This window comes from Apodemus sylvaticus, chromosome 1 (assembly GCF_947179515.1).
Source record: "Apodemus sylvaticus chromosome 1, mApoSyl1.1, whole genome shotgun sequence".
NCBI lineage: Eukaryota > Metazoa > Chordata > Mammalia > Rodentia > Muridae > Apodemus > Apodemus sylvaticus.
In genome coordinates, this window is record NC_067472.1 from 170031006 (window position 1) to 170046330 (window position 15325).

The following is a 15325-nucleotide window of genomic DNA, read 5'->3' on the forward strand; positions in this document are numbered from 1 at the left end:
GACTATATCGGGCTTGCAGAGCAAAGGTGATGGGGGGGGGGAGCAGTTTTTACCAAGCAGAAATGAGGCCGTGTTCATACTGCACACAGAGTCTTGCCTACACTTCCTCCGCGCCAGCATCCTCTACTGCAACAACCAGGGCAGAGCTGCTTATAGTGGGGAAGAGCCGGGTACCCAGGTCAGGGCCCCAGGACCTCACCCCCTCCTTCTACCTACGAGGGGACTCAGTCAACAAGGCCAGCTGCAGTAATCCTTCAGCGCAGACAAGTTTTTTGGCTTGTACGCTGACCCACCATAACACCCTGGCTGGCCTCAAACTTACCTACCAAATACTGGCGTTAAAATGGAGCGCTACAGCCAGGTGGTCGCATGCCTTTGATTCGACCACTGACTGGGGAAGCGTAGGCTGAGGCAGGCGGATCTCTTGAGTTTGGAGACAGCTTGGCGAGTTCCAGGCCAACCAGGGCTACACTGTGAAACCCTGTCTTGAAAAACATGGTCTCTAAAAGCCGAAAGAGAGGACAGGGGGCAGGGAAGGAAGAAAATGCCGCCACACCTGACCAGTCATGGGGGGTTATTTTTATTTTTTGGTATCAGGAGATTCACCTGCTCCTGTCTCCCAAGTGCTAGAGTTTAAGGCGTGTGCCACTGCTCACGTTTGATGAGGCAGGGTCTCAGGAATCTAGCCTGACACGAACTCTCTCGTGTCTCCCTGCTGTCGGGAGACAAATGTGCGACTTCACCACGCCTCTGCGCAGCAGCGGAGAGAAACCAGCTTGTACTTAGTATTCGAAGCGCATTGCATCACTATACACTCTTCCTTTGCTTCTACGATGCCGGTCACTTTGCAATAAAGTGAGAAAGTAGCTTCCACTCCTGGGACAAATACGCTAAAGCTGAGCATGATGGGAAATCCCAGCACAAAGATTGAGGAGACAGCCTGGGCTACAAAGTGAAATCATCCCAAAAAAGCAAAATAACAAAGAGAGGCAGTCTTATTACTGGTCTGAAGATGCGTCTTCTATGCCCCTTTCTCATCTTTGGGTGATGGGAGGGTCCCTGGTCCGGGTTTCTACCGCCCCCACAGTTATGCCCCCAAGGCTGGGTCTCGATCCCTGAACTGCATTTATTTTCCACGAACGCTTCACAATGCGTTACACCCACACACAACACGCACTCACTAGTCAGAGGTAAAACTTTAATCTCAGAGCGCCCCTCCCGACCCCCATCCCACTCTCCCGCACCCAAATCCAGGGCCGGAAAGTGAGGTCCCCTGGCCCCCCCACCTTGGGTGGGAGAGGACCTTTTAAGGCACCTGTTAGGGTCGGGGGACAGGAAGCTGGTAGCGTCCTGGGTACAGGACAAGTTTTGATGGACAGGATGTCGTGCGGTGGAACCTATAGGGGGCGTCAGACGCGGAGAAGGACCAGACTGTCCCCTGGGGGACAGGGACACAATTGTCAGGACTCAGGCAAAGGAGAAAAAAAAAAGTAACAGCCCTAGTAGTGTAAGAAATTCAAGGCCTCGGGCCAATCCTGGGTCAGGGAGGGCTTGGCCACACTCCCAGGAGGCCGGGGCCAATCGGGTAGGGGACACGGGCGGCTGGCAACTCTTGCACACCGGCGAGCAGCGCTAGCTCCCGCAGCGGGGCTCTGCCCTGGGGCCGCGAGTCGAGGCAGTGCGGGCAAAGCTGCTGTCGCTAGGCTAGGAACGGAGTCGACCCTGCGAGCATTTAGAACCAGCCCCGCCCGGCCGGGGCGAGCCAATCCCGAAAGAACTGTTCTGTTGCCGGGCAGAGCCGACCGCGGCCTCTCCAGCGCGCCGAGGCGTCCTGCACAACTAATACTTCCGCTTCAGCTTCTGGAAGTCGCTGGTATTGAGCCGCGGCCGCGGAAGGTCCCCGAAGACCTGCGTGTCCTCCGCCTCCCGCAGCACCAGCGCGCGCATGCTAGCGGCTATTCGGTCCAGGTCGGGCGAGGAGGGCTGCGGAAGGAGGAAAGCGTCAGTGTGCAGGGCCCGCCTCCCGGAAGCCCTCCGCTCCCACCGTCCTGCAGGCTGTGAGCCCGCGCGCTCCGCCTCCTTCAAGACCCTACCACCGCCAAGCAGGGGCCCAGTACAAGGTCCCCGGTCCGGCCACGCTTCGGCCAGGGCAGCAGGCATCCCACCTGAATCCAGCGGGGCGCCATATGTAGAGTGGCTATGGAAGGCGCTCGCGCCCTGCGCAGGGGTGCGCGCGCGCGCGCGCGCGCGCGTGTGTGTGTGTGTGTGTGTGTGGGATGCCACCCGATCGCCCTGCGCAGGAGTGTGTGCGTGTGTAGGGGGTTATGTCACGCGATCGCACAATGCCTTGTCTTCCCCTCTGCTTCGGGGAGTTTTCTGCTTTCGGGGAGTGGCCAGGCCAGGCCAAGCCGGCCCAAGAGAGAACACCACACACTGGATGGCATTGGAGAAATGAATCCCGGGACATACTTTGGCCGGGAGCTTCAGTTCCCCCACTCCCTCCTAAACGGTTTTGGACAGACGAGGCCTTTCTCCTAAAGTGCAGTGGGGCTGCCCGCAGCACACCACTCTGGGCCGTCCCACTTGTCTCATTCCCCTCACCGGGCCATTCTCCTCATCTGACGATCGGGCTTCTGTCCTCTTCTCCTTGAAGGCCCACACTGGCACCGACACGGGCAGAGACTTGGCATACTGCTGGGTCGGCAGGGCTGTGGCCGGGGGCTTGGGGCAGGCTGGGGGTCCGGCGGGTGTCTCCTCACTCAGGCTGCCGTCTACAACACAGGGAAGCTTCAGCGTCTGCCCGCTACCCTCCTCCTGACCTAGAGCTTGGACAACCCAGGATCCTCACCGTCTGTGCTCTCCGGGTCTGACTCGCAGAAGGGGGGCAGGTCCTGGAGGGTGGCATCCTCATCCATCATGAAGAGACCTGTGGGTGGGACAGGCCCTGACATTGGTCCCCGTGCCAACACGTTCTCATCTGCCTCCCTGGTCACTTAGGATCCCTTTCCTTATCAGGACTGCTAGATTCAACATGGCGCCTGGGACATGGCCCCAAAAAAGCTCCCAAAGATGGTCTGGTGGGAACCAATGAAAGACTCTAATACCACGTCACTTGCCCGAGGTTTCAAAGATCTGATAGCAGAACAGGCTCCAGAGCCGTACCTTTCACGAAAGGCAGGCTTCTGTAGAAGGACAAGGCTGCCAGTCGTTGGCAGCGACGACAAATGAGTAAGTCCTGTTCACTCCTCAAAGTCCTGTGGGTTACAGTGCTTTCTCTGAGAAGCATCCAACTTCCTTACTCTCCCCACACAACAGTCTCTAGACCCAGGGGCCAAAGTGGGATTACATGGGATATGGAAGATGCTGCCTTTAGCTTTTTTAACATACCATGCAATGAGTACTGGTAACCTTCTCTGGCCCTGGCCTCAGCTGTAGCAATGTCCCAGTCTTGGGGAAGGTCTCCGCCTCCCCTGGATGGGAACGCAGCCCTTACCCCTTTCCAGAAACACCTGCACTCACCGGTTCCACGGCCAGACAAGAAGACCTCGAGGAAATCTCCCAACCCTGGTGTGCTATGTTTGCTCAACATATTGTGTTATGATTCCCATCAAGTGGTTGGACCTTGTCTGAGGCTTGGAAGGAGTGCAGTCCTAAGGATCCACACAAGTCTCTGGACAAGCGTCCAGTTACCCGACAACCCCACTCCGGTGTCAGCCCTACTAGCTCACCTCCATCATCGCTACCGCCCAGCCGCTCCCCAGATGTCTCTGTTTCAGTGGGTTCGTCCTCATCCTCCTCATCCTCCTCCCTGGCCAGGGCTGGCCGAGGTGGTGGGCTGGGAGCAGGGCTGGTCGGCTGTGGTGCTGGTGGGGGACCCGGAGGTCGGGTGGCAGTGGCAGCCCTGTGTGCCTGTGCGATGTCGTGGAGGCAGCGTCGGGCGGCCTCTGCCAGGGCTCCTCGGCCATGGGCAGCATAGGCACAGGGCCCTGGGCGGGGCGGGGGCGGCGGTGCTGCAGTCAGTAATACCAGCTCCGTGCCAGTGCGGGCCCGAAAGCGCTCGGCAGCCCCCACGACGGCTTCCCACAGTTCCTCCGGCCGCCCAGACGCCATCCGAGCCCTGTAGGCCAGAGTAGGACAGAGGGGCTGAGGATGCCGCTACTATCGCTACCCACCCTGAAGGTCGACTACCGCAATGCCATCCCTTCCATGGCACGTGGCTGTCCCAGCTGAGCTCCAACTCCCAAACCAGTTCTTCTTGGCCCCATCCTGTCCCACATGGGAACTACCCAAAGTCTTGGAGTCTCCATCTTTTTTGGCTATGAACATTAGAGTCAAGTGGGTTTGTGGTTAGTTTGGGTTCTTAATACTTTTGGAGACAGAATCAAGAACTCAAGTTGGCCCCAAACTCACTATGTGTATAAAGGTAACTTTTGGAGTTCTGATTCCCACGCATCTAATTCCTGAGTACTCGTACACATGCACACCACCATGCCTAGTTTATGAGGTGCTGGGGACTAAACCAAGGCCTGGTGAGTGCCTGCAAGCACCAACTGAGCTATGTAGGTGTTTAAGATGTGGCTGGCATAGCGCCTTAGCAACCAACCTTCCTCCACTACCCAAGTACCTGGAACTGGGAGATGTGATGTACCATACGCCCAGCCTAACGTAAGGCTTTGGAGACTTACACGAATTGCATGTGCACCTTTCCCATGGTGTGTAGGATGTTAACACACATGTAACCAGGTATGGTGGCACACACCCGAAATCACGGTACTCAGAGACTGAAGCAAGACTGTTATGGCTTTGAAGTCAGCCTGGGATACAGAGACCCAGACTTGCACAGCTTCTGTAGCACAGCGCCTTCGTCTTTCACTTGGTCCAGCAGGTCCTCTCCCTCTGGAGTGACCAGGACCAGGTGGACCCCACACCCAGCTCACTGGTTCTCAGGTCACCGCCAGCTTTCCAATCACCAGGTGAGGGGGATACCTCCTTCCCTGGGACAATTCTTCTAGGAGAGAGATGGGCGCTGGGCTGAAGGTGGGCACAGGAAGATACAAGCTGCTACGTGCCCAGAATCACGGCATCAGCTTCGTCTCCTCAGCCTCTGCTGCACAGGGCTCTGTGGTGCTTGTAGAGCTGTTCTGCTGCCTGTCTCCCCATCAGACAGAACTCCTGGAGCCCAAGGATCCCCAGCCCCCCACCATGATTTACTGTGACCTTGGACCACTGGCTAGCTGTGCCCATCTTGAAGCAGTGTGTGAACCACAACTTCTAGGCAGCCGAGGGCTCTAAGAGGTAATCAGCACCTCATCACTGGAGGGACTCAAGCCCACCAGGACCACAGTGAAGAAACAGAAAGAGCCAGTCTGCTCACAGACTCCACACTGGTCCGCTGCACCTGACTCACCAAAGTGGGAACGACTTACATGTTGGACCAGGAGATGATCACTGTTCCTAAGCAACCTCTTACTTCCTACAAGAATCAGCAATGGACACCCCACTTTACAGCCTTAAGCTCTGAACCCGGCATCTCGACAGTTATACTGGCAGAACTGACCCCTGAGAAGGGCAGTCTGTATCTAGAGCCTTCTGCCAATCCTGAGTTCCACTCTGCCTACCTCAGTAGACTGTATTCCCCACCCCATCTTTCCACTGAGAGGGAGAAAGGTGCAGTGATTTGATAGTACTGTCTGCTGGACCTCAAAGTCCTGCCTACAGCTTTAAAAGGCGCCCAGCGACTCCTACACACACCGTCCACCTCTCCTAATGAAGGAGGCTGGAAGTTTAGGGTTACGGCTAAGGGCAAGAAAGTGACTGGTCCACGATGACACAGCTTTGGTTTTCACTTCCATGAGAAAGAATATGAGAAGGCGACGAATGGCAAGGCCCAGCTCCTAGGCACTAGATCTCGGGGTAGCCACGGCAGCAGTGTGTTCCCGGGCAAGTGGCTTGTGAGCGCGGCTGAAGGAGGGCAACTCACTCGGGGGCAAACCAGGAAGGGGGAGCTGCCCAGCGGGAAGGTGCAGGCCACCCAGGACAGTTGTGGAGGGAGACAGAAAAGAAAACGTCTGCAGCACGGGACACGGAGCGGGACGTCCAAGAAGTATCCTACCACCGAAGTAAGGCCGCCGACCCGGGCTACACCACGCCCGCAGCCCAGAGAGGCCCCTTCTCTAGGAAGAAAACAGGAAATCCCGCCCCCGGTGGGGATCGCGGCCGGAAGTCCCGCCCGGGGCGCCCCCTCACCCACCCGCGACCCCTAACACACACAGCCGTATGGACAGGGTTCACCAACAGTGTGAGGGTTCCAGTCCGTCTGCACCCCCGGAGTGAAGCTCGTCTACGATTCGTCGCGAGGCAGACACATGGGGTTGAGCCTTAGTCATTTCGGCAGTCAGCCAAGGGCCGCAGGACGATCATTGCCCCCTGACTTATGCCGACCATACCCCTCCCTAGGCGGCTCGCCCTCCCACTGCCCCTCAACCTAAGGAAGGCCAGACCCTCCCCAAACCCCAGCTCACAACGCCGCCTCCACTCACGTGCCCGTAGCCAGCATGGCCGGACAAGCGCCGTCGCCGCCCTCAAAAGGCATGGCGGCTCCTCGCGTCACTTCCGTGTGGCTGCCCCTCCTCCATTGTGTACACTCCGCCTCCCTTATCCTGGATGCCTCAAATCAAAATAGTAACCAGAAGCAACGTCGGCAGGCACTGAGCAGTAGCAGTAGCAAGAGTGTCCACGGATGGAAACTATGGCAAAAGCACTTTAGCTACTATTTCGAACTGCCCGCAACGAATGCGACTGCATGGCCGAGCACACACAGACGGAGGCAAGCGGCATGACGTCCCTCGCTCGCAATCAACTTCTAACACTCAAGTGGAGGAAAGCTGCGCCTGTCCCGACGTGGCGGTCAGCATGGCTTCATATGCCTAAAAAGCATATTCTTCCTTCCGTCCAAACTACACCCCCTCCCCTGGCCCTCGCTCGCTCCCTTTAGCACAAAGCTGGCAAAGATTCAATATGGCAGCATTTCTTGCTTCGGTTTGCCCAATTTCAAAATGGTGGTGCAGCCCTCGTCCCACGGTGACTCAGGTATTTGGGGCTGCTTCGCTTCCAGGAGCACTGACGGCTCCACCCTTCATCCCGAGCCCCTCAGCGCCTCTGGCGCCATACAGCTTCTCTCACCTCTTCCTTTCTCCGTTTGGCCTTTCCAACACCTCGCCGTCGTGCCCCGCAAAGAGATGGTGGTGCCCCGCATTAACATGGCTTCCACAAGCCGCTAAGGTTTGTCCTCGAGAAAAACGGCATAGTGTTGGCTTCGGTGCCAGTATAAAATATGGAGAGGGCCAAGGAGGCGGTCCTGAGCGATCACGAGTTGGGGAGCGAACATGGGTCCTCCTACTTGTTTACTTCTTGGCGAAAGTGGCTCACTGCGCCTGCGCCGTCCCGCTGACCCTTGCCAATTTTGCGGTCTACACCTCGTGACCTAAATCTTAGGGTTTCAACTACCCTATTCGAACAGATGGTTTCACCCACTGCAGCTTTACAACTTTAGGGACGCTACCACTAATCTGGCCTGGAAGGGAGGGTTAGTTTTCCGGATATGACACCAAGTTGACCCGGAAAAGGAGGAGATCGGGGCGGTGGAACCTCCGCGGCGGCTATGGAAGGATCCAGCTACAGGGTAAGACTTCGGGAATCATTCCCTCGCTTATCTACTGGAGACGCCCCCCACTGGTGGTCGACTCCCACCTTCTGCTGTGCAGAGACTAGGCAGAGGCAGCTGAGCCAGCTCCATCTCCTGGTAAACATGCTGTCACGCGCCACAGTCCTTAGCCCCGCCCCCTGGGCAAACGCACGCCCATTCGGAGCGCGAGGCGAGGCCGTGGGCTTGCCACGCCCCATCTTACACGTCAGTCCGGGTCTCTAGACCCCGCCCCTGGGGAATGCCCCCCCTAGACCTTGTGCTTTCACCAGGTGGTGTTTGAAAAGGGAGGCGTGTACCTGCACACCAGCGCCCGGAAGCACCAGGATGCGGACTCGCTCATCGCGGGCGTCATACGAGTGGTGGAGAAGGTGGGCCGGGACGGAGGTGGCATGTGTGGAAACTTCGAATTGAAGGCTGAGGGGCATTCGGGTGATTCTACTAAGTCCTCCCTATGTCTCTCAGGACAACGACGTCCTCCTGCACTGGGCTCCGGTGGAGGAGGCAGGAGACCCAACCCAGATTCTCTTCTCCAAGAAGGTAGGCGCCCCGCACCTCTTCCCCACGCTAGTGGAAAGCAGGGAGTACTCGGGAACCTGTGAGCCTGTTTGCTTTGTGAAATGACCTAATGCCTTATCCTCTTGGCTCCTTAGGGGGCCCTGCTGGGTGAAAGACTGGGTTCAAATTTCTTAAGGGGTGTGGTCTAGTTTTGGTCTGAAGCAGCTCTCCCCCCCCCCCCCCCCCCGCGCGCTTCTACAGTTTTCCACTGTTTGGTTTACATTTATTTATTGCATTTATTTGTTGTGTGTGTGCATTGATGCACCAGGTTCCCTCCTTCCACCGAGTGAGCCCCAGGTTGTTGGTTTGGGCAGCAAGTGCGGAGCCATTCACTAAGCTTTAGTCTGGGGGTGGATGGAGGTGGAGGTGGTGGTGGTGTGCGTGTGTGTGTGAGCATTTGTGTGTACTTCCTGGGAGTGCATGCAGAAGATGGCACTGCAGACGCATGCTGGACCTTAGGATGCTGGGTGGGACCTGGGATCTGATCTTCGGTCTCTGTGACTGTGCAGCAAGCCTTGTTAACCACTGAAGTATCTTTCTGGCCTTGTTGGTTTCTGTGCTTATTCCTGTGTGCACTGTTTGGAAGTCATTTGTTTCTCCTCGTGGGTTCTGTGGACTGAACTCAGGTCATCCGTCTTACCTGTTGAGCCTGGCCCTGCTAAACAGAACCCCCTATCCGTCCATCCTCAGTGCCCCCCTGTAACTCACAGCTAGACACGACAGTGGCCACCACTTGAAGCTCTTCATTCACGTACAGTGAAAAGTCAAAAAGACACCGAGGAACCTTGACAAGAACACAGAAAGGTCCGAGAGCAGGGGTGTGAGCCTGTCCTTGTCCCTGAAGCCAGGGCTGACTACTGGACTTGTGACTGAGCACTTACCGGTGTAGCAGTTGCCTCCCGAGTCCATGAATGCCGGGTTCCAGCCTGCCTCTGTCAGCCACCATGGTTGACACTGAGCAAGCTTTCGGCCCCCTCTGCCTCTTTCCCTCCTTGTTCTGAAGCTTGCTTTCTCGGTGGGACTTTCAGGCTGCAAACTGAAAAGCCTAGAGACCACAGATCTTCATTCTGTTATTTCTTCTCCTAAGGACCCAAGTGGAGGGGAGCCCAGCACCTCAGAGGAAGAGCCTACCTTTGACCCAGGCTATGAACCTGACTGGGCTGTCATTAGCACAGTGCGGCCACGGACCCATCTGGCAGAGCCCAGGAGAGGTAAGTGGAGTTCCTCCATGATGGTGGACCACATTTTGCCCTTCATGATCATGGTTCTAATGGCTTTCTTGCCCATAGTCACGATGACTTCTAGATGCTTCCTTTCTGGCCTAGGAAAGGCTTGGCACTGGGTGCGTCCAATGAGTTATTCTCTTAAAGGTGTCCAGGTTTGTGGGTTGTGGAAGGACTGACAAGCAGCTAACCACGGTGCAATTTCTTTCTTTTTGTCTTTTTTTAAAGACATGGTCTCACTCTGTAGCCTCTTTTGTAACCTTTGCTGGCCTTTTGTTGTGGCTCAAGTAGAGACACTTGGAGCAAAGAGGCCACTAGAGGTGAGACAGCCAGAGGACTAGGGCCGGATTTACCTTTGCGTGCCAAGCAGAGGAATATAGTCTTCAACTAGAAGGCTCTGGAACATTCTGGAACGAACAGACACATGGCCCACTAGGCTTCTTTCCAAGCTCTGGCGGTTTTACTTCTAAGGAAATGACAAGTAGCCCAGAACCCTCAGAGGCCTGTGGAAGGGTGGTGTCCAGCAGGGCCTCGGAGGACAAGGCTGTTGAGCGCACCCTGAATTGGTCTGCACACCTCTCACCTCTCTCACTGCACCAACGCCTCTTTGCTTCCCACCAGGTGCTGAGCCCAGTTCCTCCCGGAGCTCCTGGGCCTTCTCTGTGAGCCTAGGGGAGCTCAAGTCCATCCGCAGATCCAAGCCAGGCCTCAGCTGGGCCTACCTGGTTCTGGTGACCCAGGCTGGAGGCTCCCTGCCTGCCTTGCACTTCCACAGAGGGGGTACTCGAGCCCTGCTCCGAGTCCTTAGCCGATACCTGCTGTTGGCTAGGTAAGCTTCTGCCTGAGCTGGGCCTGTGAGGCAGCGTGTTCTGCAGCTGCAGCTGGAGTCTTCAGGACAATGATCAAAGCACAGTTCTGGTCGGAAGGCGCTAAGGAGATCTAGGCGCGTCCCTTTGCAGTCCCAGTGCTTGGAGGGCTGGGACAGGAGGGATTTTGAGGCCAGTATGGGCTATGTGAGACTGAAAGGCGGAGAGGGAAGAACTGGCCCACCTTTATGGGCTTCAGGAGCAGTCTCCTGACACAGAAAGTGTTTTTTCATCCCCATTGGCGCCTCCCTGAGTCAGTCAACCTGGTCCAGAAGTGTAAAGGCCTCATTGGCCTCCAGGGTCCAGCTCTGGTCTGGGGCTTTTCCCTGCAGTCGCGCATTTCAGTGTTCAGGAAAGGGATGGTGGTGCCTGGAGTAAGCTTGGCCAGGCTGGCCCAGTCCCGCGGGCCCTTCACCTGTGCGCCCCCTTCCTCCCAGCTCTCCACAGGACTCGCGCCTCTACCTGGTCTTCCCCCAGGACCCCTCCGCCCTCTCCGACTCCTTCCACCACCTGCAGCTCTTTGACCAGGACAGCTCCAATGTGGTGTCTGTGAGTGTCCCTGCACGGATGCGGGCGTGCGTGGGAATGACGGGTGAGAGCCGGAGGAACCGCTCTGATACCTGTTGCCTATCCCCAGCGTTTCCTTCAGGATCCCTACTCCACCACCTTCAGTAGCTTCTCTCGAGTGACCAACTTCTTCCGGGGAGCCCTACAGCCGCACCCTGAGGGCGCCTCCTCCCCTGACCTCCCCCCACTGCCAGACGATGAGCCAGAGCCTGGCTTTGAGGTCATCTCTTGCGTGAGTGTCAAGTGGTCCTGTTTGGGACTTTCTATTGTGTCACTCAGGCCTCAAGGCCTCCAGGGTAACATGGACACAGTATTGGAGCTGCTTAAGAAGCGACTTCGCACAGGGCCAAAGTGGCAAATCCTTTAATCCCAACACGTGGGAGGCAGAGGCAGGTGGAGCTCTGTGAGTTCCAGGACAGCCAGGACTACGTAGAGAAAAAACCTGTCTCCAAAACTAAAAACTCCAAAAGAGAAGTCACTTTTATATGCTGGGCCAGCTGCCTGGTGTTCCTGGTGGCTGTTTTCCTTGCAAGGATGTCCAGCCCAGGGCTCCTGCATGCTAGGCGGATGCTCTGCGACTGAGCCACATCCCCAGCCCCACACTGGAGATCTAGAGCAGCACTTCTTACTGCAGCCATGTCTGCAGCCATGTCTGGACTTCTGGACTGGACGTCTCAGTTTCCTAGCCTGGCCTTATGCTGTGTGATCCGCTTGCCTCCTGGAAGCTCCCCGCTGGCCAGAGAAGGCTTTATCTATCCTTGGTCTTTAGGGTTCCTCCCTGCCCCCCAGAGGGTTTAGGACTCACCCGCCCTGTGTCCTGCAGGTGGAGCTGGGGCAGCGTCCCACGGTGGAGCGGGGTCCTCCAGTTACAGAGGAAGAGTGGAACCGCCACGTGGGTCCTGAGGGTCGCCTGCAGCATGTCCCTGAGTTGAAAAATCGTATCTTCTCAGGAGTGAGTGTCAGCGGGTGCAGGCTGGCAGGGGTTGGATGCCTAGGAGGAAGCCCTCTGACCCATTGCTCCATTGTCATTGCACCCCAGGGTCTCAGCCCTGGCCTTCGGCGAGAGGCTTGGAAGTTCCTTCTGGGGTACCTCAGCTGGGAGGGTTCAGCTGAAGAGCACAAGGCCCACGTGCGGAAGAAAACGTGAGTGAGGAAGTGTGGCTCCCGCAGCCTCTGGACATCGCTGCCCTGAGGCAGATTCTGTCTTCAAGGGCATGGTGTCCTGCAGCCAGCTCCAGCCCCCTACTGTTGTAGGACTGGGGTGCGCTCTACCGGGGCTTCTTTCACAAGTGCTGGTTTGGAGACACTGTGTGCAGTGAACCGCCTTATCCCCCATGTGGCTGCCTCCTGACAAGGTGGCCCTCACTCCGACGCCGTACTGTTGCAGTTCTTACGGCTTTGCAGTAGCTGTCGCTCCTTCCTGTGGGTGTCGTGTGTCTGCTGTGTCTGGCCCCTGTGAGGTGCCCTAGTGCCCCTGGCCATGCTTGTCCAGCGGAGAGAGGGGTGGTGACACATACTACCCAGAAGCCCACAGGATGTCCTGTGCAGAGAAACATCAGGGGAGAGAAGAAAGGGAGAGGCAGGGCAGGTGGCCTGTGTGGGCAGAACAGGGCGTGAGGAGTGATGGTGCAGGCACGTGTTTTCCGGGTGTCCCCTACGTGCTGTGATAGCAGGGGCTATAGCTTCCGTGTTCCTCCCCACTCAGGGACGAATACTTCCGAATGAAGCTGCAGTGGAAGTCTGTGAGCGCTGAGCAGGAGCGGAGGAATTCACTGCTGCATGGATACCGGAGCCTCATTGGTGGGTGGGGTCAGGAAGCATGCGGTGGGAGTTGGCGTGCTGGGGTGAGCTGCAGCGGGGAGGGCAGGGCTGGGAAGGAGGTCTTGGGGCCTTGCCAGCTCTCACTGGGAGATTGGGTGGCTTTACCTGTCAGTGCCTCTGGGTAGCAGTCACAGGTTCTGGGGAAGCCCCTCCTTACCCTAGCGTGAGCCCTGCAGCTGAAGGCTGTCAGCACACAGGGAATAGCACTGCTACCTCTGACTCGCTGGGAAGCCTACTGACCTTTTTCCTGTTGCTGCTCTGACGGACTCCACAGAGAGAGATGTAAGCCGCACTGACAGGACTAACAAGTTCTATGAAGGGCCTGAGAACCCAGGGCTGGGCCTGCTCAATGACATCCTTCTCACCTACTGCATGTACCACTTCGACCTGGGTGAGCACCACGCTGATGGGGAGAAGGCAGGGCTGAGTGCGCATGCTCCAGTGCAGCCGCTGACCCTGTGTTCCCTCAGGCTATGTCCAGGGTATGAGTGACCTCCTGTCCCCGATCCTCTTCGTTGTTCAGAACGAAGTGGATGCCTTCTGGTGTTTCTGTGGCTTCATGGAACTCGTGGTAAGGAGCAGGACGGGGACATGGGGTTGGTCAGACAGCCTGAGTACCCGTCTACTCTGCCCTCTCACTCACCTCCTGTTCTCTCCAGCACGGGAACTTTGAGGAGAGTCAGGAGACGATGAAGCGGCAGCTCGGGCAGCTCTTGCTGCTTCTGCGGGTGCTGGATCAGCCGCTCTGTGACTTCCTGGGTAGGTCCTGTGTGCGACCCTCTGGATGAGAAAAACATCCCAAGGAAAACATGGCAGTCAAAGCCTAGGCCTGCCCACCGTGGGCCAGGTGAGGTCTCTCTAGACCCTCCGCTAGGGCCACAGCATTCTAGCTAAGTTCCTTGTTGCGTGTTTAATATGAGAAATGCTCAAGGGGCTGTGCCTCACTTGGTAGGGAGTGACCGGTGGCACTGCCTATAGCAGGAGAAGTCGGTTGTAGTCATGCCCGTCATCTGCCTGCCCCCCTGCTCAGCATTGATCTGGGCTGGAGCTCCGCCTCTGGCTGTGGACAAGGCCGACAGCCTGTGCTCCTCTTCTAGATTCTCAGGACTCCGGCTCGCTGTGCTTCTGTTTCCGGTGGCTGCTCATCTGGTTCAAGAGGGAATTCCCCTTTCCTGATGTCCTTCGGCTGTGGGAGGTGGGCAGCCAGTTGGGGTGAGAGGGCTAGTAGAAGGGCTGGGAGGCTGAGGGCAGACGGGCAGCTCAGGATGGGGCTTCAGGGGTTCCTTCTGACACCCCAGGTGCTGTGGACCGGGCTTCCTGGCCCCAATCTGCACCTGCTGGTGGCCTGTGCCATCTTGGACATGGAACGGGACACCCTGATGCTGTCTGGCTTTGGCTCTAACGAGATCCTTAAGGTGAGGGCACTTCTCACCTTCTGCTCTGACTTAGGGGTGGAGTCCACCTGCAGTGAGTGGTGCTAGCCTGGGAACTGACTGTTGATCACTGTGGGTTGGGTTGGATCTGTCTGTTTTCCCCACCTACCAGGGCACTAGATTGTACCTGTAGAGCAGTGAAGTAGAGGAGCCTGCCCTGCTCTGCCCCGCCCTGCCCCGCCCCGCCCCGTGAGGGCTCTTTTTGTGCTCCAGCAGCCAGGTGTGCTAGCAGGGAATGCTGTGGAAGGTTGTGGCAGGCCAGCCACTGCTGAAACTGGACACTATGTCCCAGCACCAGTCTGCTTCTGTCCATCAGCAAAGTGCAGGTGTGGACCTGACCTTCCCTTTCCCACAGCACATCAATGAACTGACCATGAAGCTCAGCGTGGAGGATGTGCTGACACGGGCGGAGGCTCTGTACAGGCAGCTGACAGCCTGCCCAGTGAGTCTTTAGTTCTTCCCCGATAAACCCCATGGCTCCCCAGCCAGGCTCTCCTCCTCCCTCACCTACTGACTCTACCCCCACCCATCAGCTAGCCTCTTGGACCACTCCTCCCCCCACAGGAGCTGCCACACAACGTGCAGGAAATCCTGGGGCTGGCACAGCCAGGAGAACCTAGTAGCCCATCTCCTCCAGTATCTCCAATGCCCTTGTCACCCACTCGGGCCCCGTTGCCCCCGCCGCCGCCGCCTGAGGAAGTGGTCCCGCAGCCTGACAGCAGTCTGGAGATTCTACCTGAGGACGAGGATGGCGCCTGACTCCCAGCCTGGAGCATCTGACCGGGTTCGCGCAGATTGACAGGTCCTGAGCTCCATGTCCATGGAGGCCTAGAGTGAAGCGAGACCCCGAGCCGACCAGTGAAATGGAGGAAGGGCCTCCTGGCGGTCGGGAATCCCCGAGTGCCCGCCCACCAGCTGCTGCCAGTGTGAGGCAATAAACCATTCTGGGTTGACTGCTCTGGCATCAGGATGCTTTGCTTTCCGGTCTCACGCATAGCCCAGGCTGGCCTCAAGGCTGCTGGCTTTTTGTTTCAGTAAGGATCTGTCAGCACCCCAGCCTCCAGTGGCTTCTGATCTCTTGACCATAGTGTAGTGTTCGTTCACTCAAGTGTGGCCCCGCTCAGGGCAGCTGTATTCAGGAAACCAGAGTGGGGG

The 15325-nt window shown here is 57.4% G+C and overlaps 2 protein-coding genes and 1 long non-coding RNA gene across 11 annotated transcripts; 1 reads left to right on the plus strand and 2 right to left on the minus strand.

Annotated features, from left to right (window-relative positions):
* Window positions 1-1184: 1184 nt before the first annotated feature.
* Window positions 1185-7393, minus strand: Akt1s1 (AKT1 substrate 1). Of its 8 annotated transcripts, none has more exons than XM_052164027.1 (6): window positions 7183-7393; window positions 6540-6659; window positions 3729-4117; window positions 2849-2926; window positions 2602-2771; window positions 1185-1983 (listed from the first exon to the last, which is right to left on the minus strand). In XM_052164027.1, the coding sequence occupies exons 2-6, from the start codon at window positions 6590-6592 to the stop codon at window positions 1840-1842; spliced, it is 834 nt and encodes a 277-aa protein (XP_052019987.1). In that variant the 5' UTR covers window positions 6593-6659; window positions 7183-7393; the 3' UTR covers window positions 1185-1839. The 8 variants fall into 8 exon arrangements, with proteins under 8 accessions (XP_052019987.1, XP_052019952.1, XP_052019967.1 ...); XM_052163992.1 differs by having other exon boundaries at window positions 6540-6667; window positions 7183-7275; XM_052164007.1 differs by lacking the exon at window positions 6540-6659 and having other exon boundaries at window positions 7183-7269.
* Tbc1d17 (TBC1 domain family member 17) lies at window positions 7332-15124 on the plus strand. 2 transcript variants are annotated; one of them, XM_052163926.1, is made up of 17 exons: window positions 7334-7681; window positions 7975-8073; window positions 8168-8242; window positions 9348-9471; window positions 10105-10312; window positions 10787-10898; window positions 10987-11148; window positions 11740-11868; window positions 11956-12059; window positions 12622-12716; window positions 13012-13128; window positions 13208-13308; window positions 13397-13496; window positions 13835-13932; window positions 14036-14152; window positions 14526-14612; window positions 14735-15124. In XM_052163926.1, the coding sequence occupies exons 1-17, from the start codon at window positions 7661-7663 to the stop codon at window positions 14927-14929; spliced, it is 1944 nt and encodes a 647-aa protein (XP_052019886.1). In that variant the 5' UTR covers window positions 7334-7660; the 3' UTR covers window positions 14930-15124. The 2 variants fall into 2 exon arrangements, with proteins under 2 accessions (XP_052019892.1, XP_052019886.1); XM_052163932.1 differs by lacking the exon at window positions 14735-15124 and having other exon boundaries at window positions 7332-7681; window positions 13835-13949.
* Window positions 8430-9386, minus strand: LOC127669821 (uncharacterized). The gene is made up of 2 exons (XR_007974426.1): window positions 9142-9386; window positions 8430-9044 (listed from the first exon to the last, which is right to left on the minus strand). It is a non-coding gene; the product is annotated as an uncharacterized LOC127669821 (long non-coding RNA).
* Window positions 15125-15325: the final 201 nt, after the last annotated feature.

Excerpts from the sequence above, each read along its gene's own strand:
- Akt1s1 (XM_052164027.1), bottom strand. The coding sequence starts at position 6,592 with ATGCCTTTTGAGGGCGGCGACGGCGCTTGTCCGGCCATGCTGGCTACG. Across the intron at positions 2,927-3,728 it reads GGGCGGTAGCGATGATGGAG|GTCTCTTCATGATGGATGAG; the intron begins GTGAGCTAGTAG and ends TCCCACCCACAG. Across the intron at positions 1,984-2,601 it reads CAGATGAGGAGAATGGCCCG|CCCTCCTCGCCCGACCTGGA; the intron begins GTGAGGGGAATG and ends CTCCTTCCGCAG.
- Tbc1d17 (XM_052163926.1), top strand. The coding sequence starts at position 7,661 with ATGGAAGGATCCAGCTACAGG. Across the intron at positions 7,682-7,974 it reads TGGAAGGATCCAGCTACAGG|GTGGTGTTTGAAAAGGGAGG; the intron begins GTAAGACTTCGG and ends TGCTTTCACCAG. Across the intron at positions 12,717-13,011 it reads TGGATACCGGAGCCTCATTG|AGAGAGATGTAAGCCGCACT; the intron begins GTGGGTGGGGTC and ends CGGACTCCACAG.